Raw genomic sequence first — 12,146 nt, forward strand, 5'->3', positions numbered from 1 at the left:
GGGCCCTCAATTCCTCCTGTATGTGTTTGTAAATTTTGTCCTGTCTCTTACAAGTCTTGTATTGTTTTATTTAAATGAATTGTATCCATGGACAGTGCTGCAGAATATGTTGGCGCTTCATAAATAAAGTATAATAATAATAATAATAATAATAAAATAATCGTGTCAAGAACTGGGAAAATCTCCAGGGATTTATTTGATTGTTTTACACAGTTTACTTTTGTAGACTTAGAATCCTGTACCCCTAAGGTAATTAACACCTCTTTTAAAATAGATCTTAAATGCTTGAATTTAAACAAAGGAAGAGGATTCTACTTCTTGGTCAGCGAAAGAGTCTTGATCATCAGAGAGTACATCAGAAGAAGAATCTGAGGAGTTAAAATCTGAAACTGTAAGTAACTGCCTAGCAGTTCTGAGATTAAGAGAATCAGAGGAACTAGGTAAAGCTGTGTAACTTTGTTTGCTTGAAGATTTTTTGTGCTTAATTGGAAGTGGCATGGATGTCAACATCTCAGATACAGTAGAGAGCACAACATTTTTAAAACTAGGAGAAAACTTTGAAGAACTCCCCTGATGTGTGGTACAAATAGAAGGAGGACAGATTCCTTTAAAATGCAAGGACAGCATTAGACTGGTTAGCATGCATCAGGTGATCTATACATGAGCTACATAACTGAGCTGGAGGATATATAGGAATTAATTTACAGAGAATACACTTTAATAAGTGATCAGGGGATCCACCCTCTAAATGATCTAAATTAGTGGGGTCCATGGTAATACAATATAAATTTGGCAGACAATAAATCAGTAGAAATAATTTGTATACACAGGCAACAAATGAGAAAAAAAACAAACTTAAAACCTTAAAGTCTGAGAAAACATACAGGAACAAAACCACAGTTATCACAGAACAGACTGTTATATAATACTGCGCACATAAAAGATATCACTAATACAGTTCAAGAATAATAATAGATTATCAATATTTGGCAATCTCACCCCCTCCAAAGCGTACAAACAGACTTTATAGAGCTGCTTGAAGTGGCCAGCTGTGGTATAGCGTGCTGGTCAGAGTGGGAAGGTAAGGTGGGCATGAGAGCAGAGGAAAATCTTTAACCCCTGCAAAGCGGAGCCCATAGTGCACAAGAATTCAATATATAAATATACAGAAATTATACCGAGGTGTGTTGCAATAACGTGTATCTGGCTCTTTGACAATGCAGGAAAATTAACAGGAGCGTGTATCGGCTTCTGAGTCCTAAGAGACTCTTAAGATAGAAGCTGGTGCCCAAGGTAGTAAATCCCAATTTGGGAAGAAAAAAAAAAGTAAAAAAAATGTTTTCAATGCGTGCACATTAAACAAAGGGTCTTCATTTGTATAAAGTCTAGTGAGGAAGGTCTTCACTGTTCCCCTGTAAACAGTAATCTCCTTTAGACAGTAATTCTGTATACATTCTAGAGAGGAAAGTCTGCTAAAATAAAGTCCCCTGGCTATGATATACTAATACCCTATGGGCTAGGCGAGTGTCAAGAGTTATACTTACTTGTCAAGCACCCAGATCATTGTGCTTACCGGTTGTAGTAAGTACTTTGTCCAGTGGATAGCCCATCCAGTGCTGTGCATATTACAACAGAGTATATAGATAGGGAGTATATTGACGACCCAAAAGAAGGGGGCTAGGTACCTGTCCCTGCGACACCTGTGGAAGGCTTGTGAATAAATCAGATACCAAGAGTAGTTGTTTCACTGCCCCATACTCCAAACTTCCCCTCTGTATCTCTCCAAGGGAGAAAATCTAGCCTCAAATCAGTCTGAGGACCTCTCTCAATGAAGAATCTGGAGCACCTAAATTCTTCACCAACATCCTGTAAGGCAAATATTTAGAATGGAATACCAGTGAGGTGGGAGGGATGAAGTGCTCTTGAAAGTTTTAGAAATCTTTGCTCCTCCTAGTGGCCAGGAATGGATTGTGGACTCTCACCGCCTTATGAAAGAAATACTAACATCACATACCAATAAAGGTATACAAGCACTCTGTGTTAAAAGGTGTTTTTAAAAAAAAAATATTATTGTATTAGCTAACTCACCTACAAAAGCTGGGATGGTGACAGATTGCCCATAACTCGCTCTTATCACTGCACTGATGACATCATCAATAAATTTCTGTGACACTCCAATTCCCTGAAGAGATTCTGTAACTGAACGATGTGTCATGTTGACAAAATGTTCTCCTCCTAAAGAGCGCAGGAGTTCTTCAGTACTAGAGAAAGCATACTCGTGGGCCTGGTATTTGTATATCCTAATGCAAAGACAATACATACAAATCACGGAATTGATCTTTCCATCACAATATACATTGTAGTCAATTACAAAAGTTTACAGAGAAACTTCCCGAAGGAACAAGCTGGTAATCCCAAAAATAGGGTTATCATCATGCTGGTTTTCCCTGCTCAATGTACTGCTGAAGCAAGTTTGTAATCACCTTTAGAAAAAAGAAAACGTTTAACCTGATTTATTTTTATCTACAACATGTAAATACTTTAAATTCAAAGAGTTGCAAAGTAACTAACATCCAGATTCACCTTTAAACTCTCTCTCTTTCTTTCTCTCTCTCTCTCTGTAGTAGATGACTTGAGGGCACTTACAGGTCTTTAAAATATTTTTTTTATTCATACTTCTTTAAAAAAAATAAAAAATAAAAAAAAATTCCACAATGATCATAGTAGAGATTACTCTGATCATTTCTAAAAAAAAATTTTTTAATGAATTATGAAAAGAAAATATTTTAAAGAGCCTGTGAGTGCCGCAAGTCATCTACTACATATTTACAATTCATTGGAGTAACTATATAGATAATAAAACAGTGTTCTCCACAGAACATTTTCTAATAAATTATATAAGTTTCGTCTATCCAAAGCACAAATTAATTGCATAATTTAACATAAATTTAAAGGGCCATGATACCCAAATGTTGAAACACCTGAAAGTGATGCAGCATAGCTGTAAAAACCTGACTAGAAAATATCACCTGAACATCTCTATGTATAAAAGGAAGATATTTTACCTTAAAATGTCCTAAGTATTCACGCCCCCATTGAAAAGGACTTTAAGCAGCAAATCAGTATGTCTGTCCCGGGACCGGCAAGGGAGTGAGCCTCATGCACCCTCATGTTATTTCCCTATTCAGTTTAAGGAAGTTTACTATGAAATCTCATAAGAGTTAAGTGAAATCTCATGAGATCACAGTAAAAGAGTTCATGACCTCAGCGCTGTTGATGCTGATTGGCTGCAGTTCATTTCTTCATATATTTTGTTTTACCTGCAGCTGGGCAGTAACTGAAAGATAACTTTTTACACATAACTTACTCTGGTGAGCTGAGGAAATTGTGAGGTAAAATATCTTCCTTTTTTACATAGAGATGCTCAGGTAATATTTTCCTGTCAGCTTTTTACAGTTATACTGCATCAGTTTCAAGTGATTTAGCATATGAGTATTATGTCCCTTTAATGATAATTTGTACAATAAAAAAATTTACATTTTTAATATTAACTAATTTTAGTATAATCAGCCGTATGGTGCACCCGCTAAAAAGGTCCTGGGGAGAACACGATTTGTGTGTGTAAAAATATAAGTGCAGTAAGTTACTAGAACACTCACAAACAATTATGGTGATATTTGTCCATTCTTATTACGAGGTAGCATGTAAAGGAGGATCACATAACTGCAAGTCTGCAGCCCAACTTTCAACCTAACTTTTATTCAGTAGAAAGGTGTAGGTAAACATGCTCTCTTTGACCACAAACACTCTGTTTTTTAACACTACTGGCATTCTACAAATTTGTTCAAAATCTAGGAGCCCCCCCCATAACATTAGGAGCCAGAGTTTTTTTGCTTTTCCTATGAGATTAGTTATACAGCATATATTGATACATATATTGATACTGAAAAAACATTCAAAGATGTGAAAAAATAATTCCCCAAGACATCCCTAGGGGGAGCAATTGTCATCAAAAGGTGGAAGAGATAATCAATCCTTGGTGTATAACTAAGGTATGTCCAGAACAGAAGGTGTTAACTTATCTTGTTATCATAGGAACAAAAAAGAAGTGTTAATATACATGCACAGCTCCAATGGACACTCTAGTAGATGACCCAAGCAATAAAGGTAGTACTTCTTCAACCATTGTAAACCCACAAGTCACGCAAACACAACTGCGGTTATTTAAAAGAAGATTATATTGCATAATTGATATTCCAATATGTTCTATTTATTCTTAAAGAGATATTTAAATATATATCTGATGGATTTTTGCACACACACACACACACACACACACACACACACACACAATATATATATATATATATATATATATATATATATATATATATATACACATACACACATATACACACACACACACACACACACATATACATATATATATATATATGTTACGGGTAAACATATATGGGTAAACCTGACATTACCCAAGCGTTTGTGGGTAAAGCCCGATGTAATGTAATCCCCCCCCATCACTATTTTTTTGCCTCTACCTAGGGGGTTCAAGGAAGGTAACTCCGCCGATCTTCTGGCATCCACCCCAAGTGAACCTTGGGGAATGAGGTTTCGCCCCCCTTGAACCCAACCCAGAGAGAGGCAAAAAACAGAATTTATGTTTACCTGATAAATTACTTTCTCCAACGGTGTGTCCGGTCCACGGCGTCATCCTTACTTGTGGGATATTCTCTTCCCCAACAGGAAATGGCAAAGAGCCCAGCAAAGCTGGTCACATGATCCCTCCTAGGCTCCGCCTACCCCAGTCATTCGACCGACGTTAAGGAGGAATATTTGCATAGGAGAAACCATATGATACCGTGGTGACTGTAGTTAAAGAAAATAAATTATCAGACCTGATTAAAAAACCAGGGCGGGCCGTGGACCGGACACACCGTTGGAGAAAGTAATTTATCAGGTAAACATAAATTCTGTTTTCTCCAACATAGGTGTGTCCGGTCCACGGCGTCATCCTTACTTGTGGGAACCAATACCAAAGCTTTAGGACACGGATGATGGGAGGGAGCAAATCAGGTCACCTAGATGGAAGGCACCACGGCTTGCAAAACCTTTCTCCCAAAAATAGCCTCAGAAGAAGCAAAAGTATCAAACTTGTAAAATTTTAAACTGAACACACTTTATTACTGCAATTGCGAAAAAATATGAAGGAATTGTTCAAAATTCACCAAAATTTCACCACAGTGTCTTAAAGCCTTAAAAGTATTGCACACCAAATTTGGAAGCTTTAACCCTTAAAATAACGGAACCGGAGCCGTTTTTAACTTTAACCCCTTTACAGTCCCTGGTATCTGCTTTGCTGAGACCCAACCAAGCCCAAAGGGGAATACGATACCAAATGACGCCTTCAGAAAGTCTTTTCTATGTATCAGAGCTCCTCACACATGCGACTGCATGTCATGCCTCTCAAAAACAAGTGCGCAACACCGGCGCGAAAATGAGGCTCTGCCTATGATTTGGGAAAGCCCCTAAAGAATAAGGTGTCTAAAACAGTGCCTGCCGATATAATCTTATCAAAATACCCAGATTAAATGATTCCTCAAGGCTAAATATGTGTTAATAATGAATCGATTTAGCCCAGAAAAAGTCTACAGTCTTAATAAGCCCTTGTGAAGCCCTTATTTACTATCTTAATAAACATGGCTTACCGGATCCCATAGGGAAAATGACAGCTTCCAGCATTACATCGTCTTGTTAGAATGTGTCATACCTCAAGCAGCAAGAGACTGCTCACTGTTCCCCCAACTGAAGTTAATTCCTCTCAACAGTCCTGTGTGGAACAGCCATGGATTTTAGTAACGGTTGCTAAAATCATTTTCCTCATACAAACAGAAATCTTCATCTCTTTTCTGTTTCTGAGTAAATAGTACATACCAGCACTATTTTAAAATAACAAACTCTTGATTGAATAATAAAAACTACAGTTAAACACTAAAAAACTCTAAGCCATCTCCGTGGAGATGTTGCCTGTACAACGGCAAAGAGAATGACTGGGGTAGGCGGAGCCTAGGAGGGATCATGTGACCAGCTTTTCTGGGCTCTTTGCCATTTCCTGTTGGGGAAGAGAATATCCCACAAGTAAGGATGACGCCGTGGACCGGACACACCTATGTTGGAGAAAAGAAAGTGAAGATGTGTGAATTACAGTGCATCGTATATATGTTTGATGTGGTGACTATAATTTTAAATCAGGTTTAATGCACTATTATGCAATAAAAAGGAACAATTCACTTTGCTTCAAGTCCAGAGAGTGCCAGCTTCTACTTGTGCTGTTGGATGTCATTTCAGCACCCTGGTGGTATAGCTTTGTGTATATATATATATATATATATATATATATATATATATATATATATACATACATACATACATACACACACAGTATGTATATATATATATATTATTATTTTTTTGTGCTGTGTATAAAGTATTAAGTGAATATGGGGGTCTGTTCAAAGTAAAACACTGCTTATTGTTTGCTGTGCAAGCTATTGTTTTTTGGGTTTTTTTTGCAGTTTGAATGTTGAGAAATGTAAAATAACAAAATGTATGCTTACCTGATAAATTTCTTTCTTTCCGGATATTGTGAGTCCACAACGTCATCAATTACTGTTGGGATATAACTCCTGGCCAGTAGGAGCAGGCAAAGAGCACCACAGCAAAGCTGTTAAGTGTCACTCTCATACACATAATCCCCAGTCATTCGACCGAAGGAAAATGGAAACAAGGAATAACACAAAGGTGTAGAGGTGCCTGAGGTGTAGATCAAAATAACTGTCTTAAATTTAAGGATGGGGTTGTTGACTCACCATATCCAGAAAGAAAGACATTTATCAGGTAAGCATAAATTGTGTTTTCTTTCCTAAGATATGGTGAGTCCACTACGTCATCAATTACTGATGGGAACCCATACCCAAGCTAGAGGACACAGATGACTAGGGAGGGAAAACAAGACTGGCAGACAAAAACAGAAGGCACCACCGCTTGAAGAACCTTTCTCCCAAAAGAAGCCTCAGCTGAGGCAAAAGTATCAAATTCTGAAAAAATTATGCAGAGATGACCAAGTGGCAGCCTTGCAAATCTGTTCCACAGAAACCTCATTTTTAAAGGCTCAAGAAGAGGAGACAGCTCTCGTGGAATGAGCCGTAATTCTCTCAGGGGGCTGCTTACCAGCAGTCTCATAAGCCAAACGAATAATACTTTTCAGCCAAAGAGAAAGAGAAGTAGCAGTAGCTTTCTGACCCTTACGCTTTCCAGAGAAACAGACAAACAGGGCAGAAGACTGGCGAAAATCCTTAGTCGCCTTTAGATAAAATTTTAAAGCATGCACAACGTCCAAGTTGTGCAACAAACGTTCCTTAAGAGAAGAAGGATTAGGACACAGAGAAGGAACAACAATTTCCTGATTAATATTTCTATCTGTAACCACTTTTGGAAGAAAACACAATTTAGTACGAAGAACTGCCTTATAAGCATGAAAAATAAGGTAAGGCAAATCGCACTGCAAAGCCGAGAGTTCCGAGACTCTCCGAGCAGAAGAGATAGCAATAAGAAACAAAACCTTCCAAGATAACAACTTAATATCTATGGAATACAATGGCTCAAACGGAACCTGTTGAAAAACTTTAAGAACAAGGTTAAAGGGACATTAAACACTAAATACATGCTAGATAGAATGATACATTCAAAGAAAAGAATAGTCCATGACTAACATGTAGATGTATTTTTTTAAGTTTCATTAGTTGTTTAAAAAGTGACAAAATAAGTGTAAAGTTTTAGTGTCTATAAAACACTGGGAGCTGCCATGTTGTAACTTGTGTTACCTTCTCTGCTGTGGCCAATTAGAGACAGTTATACATAGGTCATTAGAGTGTGCAGCCAATGGTTGTGCTGGATTTAACAGTGTTCTGCACTTCCATTTCTAACAGGAACTGAAAAGCTCACAATTTCAGAATGGAATTACAGGCAAAGAGGGCAAAATAAATAATGAAAGTATATTGCAAAGATGTTTTATATATACAATTTATCATTTTATATTACCATCTCAAAGTTGTTAATGTCCCTTTAAGACTCCAAGGAGGAGCAACAGACTTAGACACAGGCCCGATTCTGACCAGGGCCTGACAAAAGGATTGAACATCTGGCACATCTGCCAGGCGCTTGTGCAACAAAACAGACAATACAGAAATCTGACCCTTCAGAGTATTGACTGGCAATCCCTTCTACAGACCCTCCTGGAGAAGACAAAACCTTAGGAATCCTGACCTTACTCCAAAAGTAGCCCTTGGATTCACCCCAATAAAAGTATTTACGCCATACTATATGGTAAATCTTTCTAGTAACAGGCTTACAAGCCTGAATCAAAGTCCCAATGACCGACTCAGAAAACCCACGCTTAGACAAAACTAGGTGTTCAATCTCCAAGCAGTCAGCTTTAGAGAAATAAGATTTAGATGAAGAAATGGACCCTGCATACCATATCCTGCAAGGAACAAATGGTCTGCATACCATATCCTGCAAGGCCACGCAGGAGCTATTAGAATTACCGATGCTCTCTCCTGTTTGACACGAACAATGACTTGTGGAAGGAGAGCAAACGGAAGAAACAGATATGCCAGACTGAAATCCCAAGGAACCGCCAGAGCATCTGTCAGAACAGCCTGCGGATCTCTCGAACTTGAACTGTACCTTGGAAGCTTGGCATTCTGCCGAGACGCCATCAGATCCTACTCCGGCAGACCCCATTTGAGGGTTAACCTGGAGAACACATCCGGATGGAGTGCCCATCCCCGGGATGAAATGTCTGTCTGCTCAGGAAATCCGCTTCCCAGTTGTCCACCCCTGGAATGTGGATGGCCGAAAGACAGCAATTGTGAGCTTCCGCCCACCAAATAATCCGAGCCACCTCCCTCATGGCTAAGGAACTCAGAGTTCCTCCCTGGTGGTTGATGTAAGCCACTGAGGTGATATTGTCTGATTGGAACCTGATAAACCGGGCTAAGGACAACTGAGGCCAAGCTATCAGACCATTGTAAATCGCAAGCAGGAATGTGATGCATAGGAGGCAGCCCATTTTTGGTTGAGAACCTGGGTTATGCTTGCTTATTGGTGGGTAAATGTAAGCCTCCAATAAACAAGTGTTATCTATGGTGCTGAACCTAAAATGGGCTGGCTGCTAAGATTTACATTCCTGATTTTAAAAAAAAGATAGCAAGAGAAGAAAGAAAATTTGATAATAGGAGTAAATTAGAAAGTTGCTTAAAATGTCATGCTCTATCTGAATCATGAAAGAAAAAAAATTGGTTCAGTGTCCCTTTAACTCCAAGATATTTATGGGGAGGACAGGCTCCTCCCGAGTCCATACTCCCTGCGCCTTTAACGAGTTCCAGACTGCTCCCCAGCCCAGTAGGCTGGCGTCCGTGGTTACAATCACCCAGGAAGGTCTCCAGGAGCACGAGCCCCGACACAGATGTTCCTGAGAAAGCCACCACGGAAGAGAGTCTATTGTCGACTGATTTGGATCTATCCTCTGAGACAGATCCCCGTTCCATGTCTGAGCATGCATAACTGCAGAGCTCTCAAATGGAAGCGAACAAAGGGAATGATGTCCATGGAAGCTACCATCAGACCAATTACCTCCATGTATTGAGCCACTGATGGCCCAACAGTAGACTGCAGAGAGAGGCAAGCCGAAAGAATTTTTGATCTTCTGACCTCCGTCAGAAATATTTTAATCTATAGGGACTCTATAATGGTCCCTAGGAAAAACCACCCTTGTAGCTGGAACAAGGGAGCTCTTTTCCAGATTCACTTTCCCTCCGTGGGAACGTAGAAAAGACAACAAGATCTCTGTATGGGAGTTTGCTTGTTAAAAAGATGGCGCCTAAACCAATATGTCGTCCAGGTAGGGCGCGCCACTGCAATTCCCCGAGGCCTAATCACTGCCACGAGAGCCCCCAGAACGTTTGATAAAATTCTGGGAGCTGTGGCAATGCCAAATGGAAGCGCCACAAACTGAAAATGTTTGTCTAGAAAGGTGAATCTCAGAAACCTGTGATGATCCCTGTGAATGGGAACATGAAGATATGCATCCTTGAAGTCTATGGTCGTCAAGAACTGACCCTCTTGTACCAAAGAAAGAATGGACCAAATGGTTTCAATTTTGAAGGATGGTACCCTGAGAAACTTGTTTAGACATTTTAGGTCTAGAATAGGGCGAAAAGTTCCCTCTTTTTTTGAACCACAAACAGATTTGAATAGAATCCCAGGCCCTGTTTCTTTACAGGAACTGGAACTATCACCCCCAGGGAAGAAAGGTACCTAACACAATTTAAGAATGCTATTTGATTTGCAGATAATCTTGAGATAAGAAACCTGCCCCTGGGAGGAAAAGTCTTGAATTCTATCTTGTAAGCCTGGAATACTATGTTCACCGCCCAAGGATCTTGGACATCTCGTACTCACGCTTGATAAAACAGAGAAAGTCTGCCCCCCACTTGATCCGGTCCCGGACCGGGGGCAAACCCTTCATGCTGATTTAGACTCGGCTGCAGGTTCTTTGATTGCTTCCCCTTGTTCCAAGACTGATTGGGCTTCCAAGAAGGCTTGGAACGTTCCTTCTTGGAAAAGGAGGAAGAGGAGGAAGGCTTTCCTTTAGAAGGTACGAAAGGAACGCAAATAACTCTGACATCCTTTAGGCCTATTCTTCTTGTCTTGTGGCAGAAAAGATCCTTTCCCTCCAGTAATGTCAGAGATTATTTCTGCTAAACCAGGACCAAACAAGGTTTTACCCTTGTAAGGAAGAGCTAGAAGCTTGGACTTAGAGGTAACATCTGCTGACCATGACGCCCTGCAAGCTAACACAGCGAAGCCAGATATCTTGGCTCCCAGTTTAATAACTTGCATGGTAGCATTAGAAATAAAGGAGTTGGCTAGCTTGAGAGCCTTAATCCTATCTTGGATCTCCTCCAAAGGAGTGTCTACATGAAGAGAATCAGATAGGGCATCGTACCAATAAGAAGCTGCACTAGACACAGAGGTAATATAAACTGCAGGTTGCCATTGTAGAACATACATCTTCTTCAAAAAAGCCTCCAGCTTTTTGTCCATTGAATCCTTAAAGGAGCAGCTGTCCTCAATAGGAATAGTAGTTCTCTTAGCCAGAATAGAAATAGCTCCTTCTACTTTAGGTACCATCTGCCATGCCTCCTTAATGGAGTCAGTGACAGGAAACATTCTTTTAAAAACAGGCGACTGAGAAAAAGGTATCACTGGCTTCTCCCATTCATGTGCTATAATCTCTGTAGCACAATCTGGAACAGGTAACACCTCCACAGAGGAAGGAACATCAAAGTATTTATTAAATTTACTTGATTTCTTAGGGTTAACAACGACAGGCGGGTCGGAGTCGTCCAACGTAGCCAAAACCTCCTTTAACAGTGCACAGAGGTGTTCAAGCTAAAATCTGAAGGATACAACTTCAGCATCAGATGAAGGAATTATACTGTCCGAGTCTGAGATTTTACCCTCAGAGGCTACCGACGAATCTTCATCATCAGACTTATGAGAAAGGGCAACCTGAGTAGCCAACACTGGAGCAGAAACCTTACTATCTGAATCTTTAAATTTCCTCTTGCATCTTCCCTGAAGCATGGAAATGGCAGCTAATGCCGCAGATACCGCCAAAGATACCTGGGCAGCAATTTCTGCTTGTAAATAAACTCCTCCAGGAGATTGAGAGGAACCGCAGGATACTGCATGTCAGACCATTAAGGCTTGGGACAGTTGAGAGGAGAGCTGTGGCAAAGCCTGTACGGCATCATCCTGAGAGACATTTGGCTCATAGACAAAAAGTTTATCTTTATTTTTCAAAGTCCTCTCTATGCATGAGGAACAAAATTGCATGGGTGGCACCACTTGACTATCCAAACAAAGGATACACCTGTCCATAGGAGCAGGATCCTGATCCATAATGCAGGAAAAATTGTGGCAAATTAAATTTGAAAATTTACTTATTTTGTTACTGACTCTTTAAATAAAAATTGCCGTAAAAATAGTGTACTTTAGAA

The 12,146-nt window shown here is 39.7% G+C and overlaps 1 protein-coding gene across 1 annotated transcript in view; it reads right to left on the minus strand.

Moving 5' to 3' along the window:
* The window catches only part of PCYOX1L (prenylcysteine oxidase 1 like), a 138,199-nt gene that overhangs the window by 56,625 nt on the left and 69,428 nt on the right, over positions 1-12,146 (minus strand). The window contains exon 4 of the mRNA XM_053717104.1: positions 2,089-2,300. Within this exon, the coding sequence (XP_053573079.1) occupies positions 2,089-2,300 (212 nt within the window). The remainder of the gene's footprint in view (positions 1-2,088; positions 2,301-12,146) is intronic.

This window comes from Bombina bombina, chromosome 6 (genome assembly GCF_027579735.1).
Source record: "Bombina bombina isolate aBomBom1 chromosome 6, aBomBom1.pri, whole genome shotgun sequence".
Classification (NCBI taxonomy): Eukaryota; Metazoa; Chordata; class Amphibia; order Anura; family Bombinatoridae; genus Bombina; species Bombina bombina.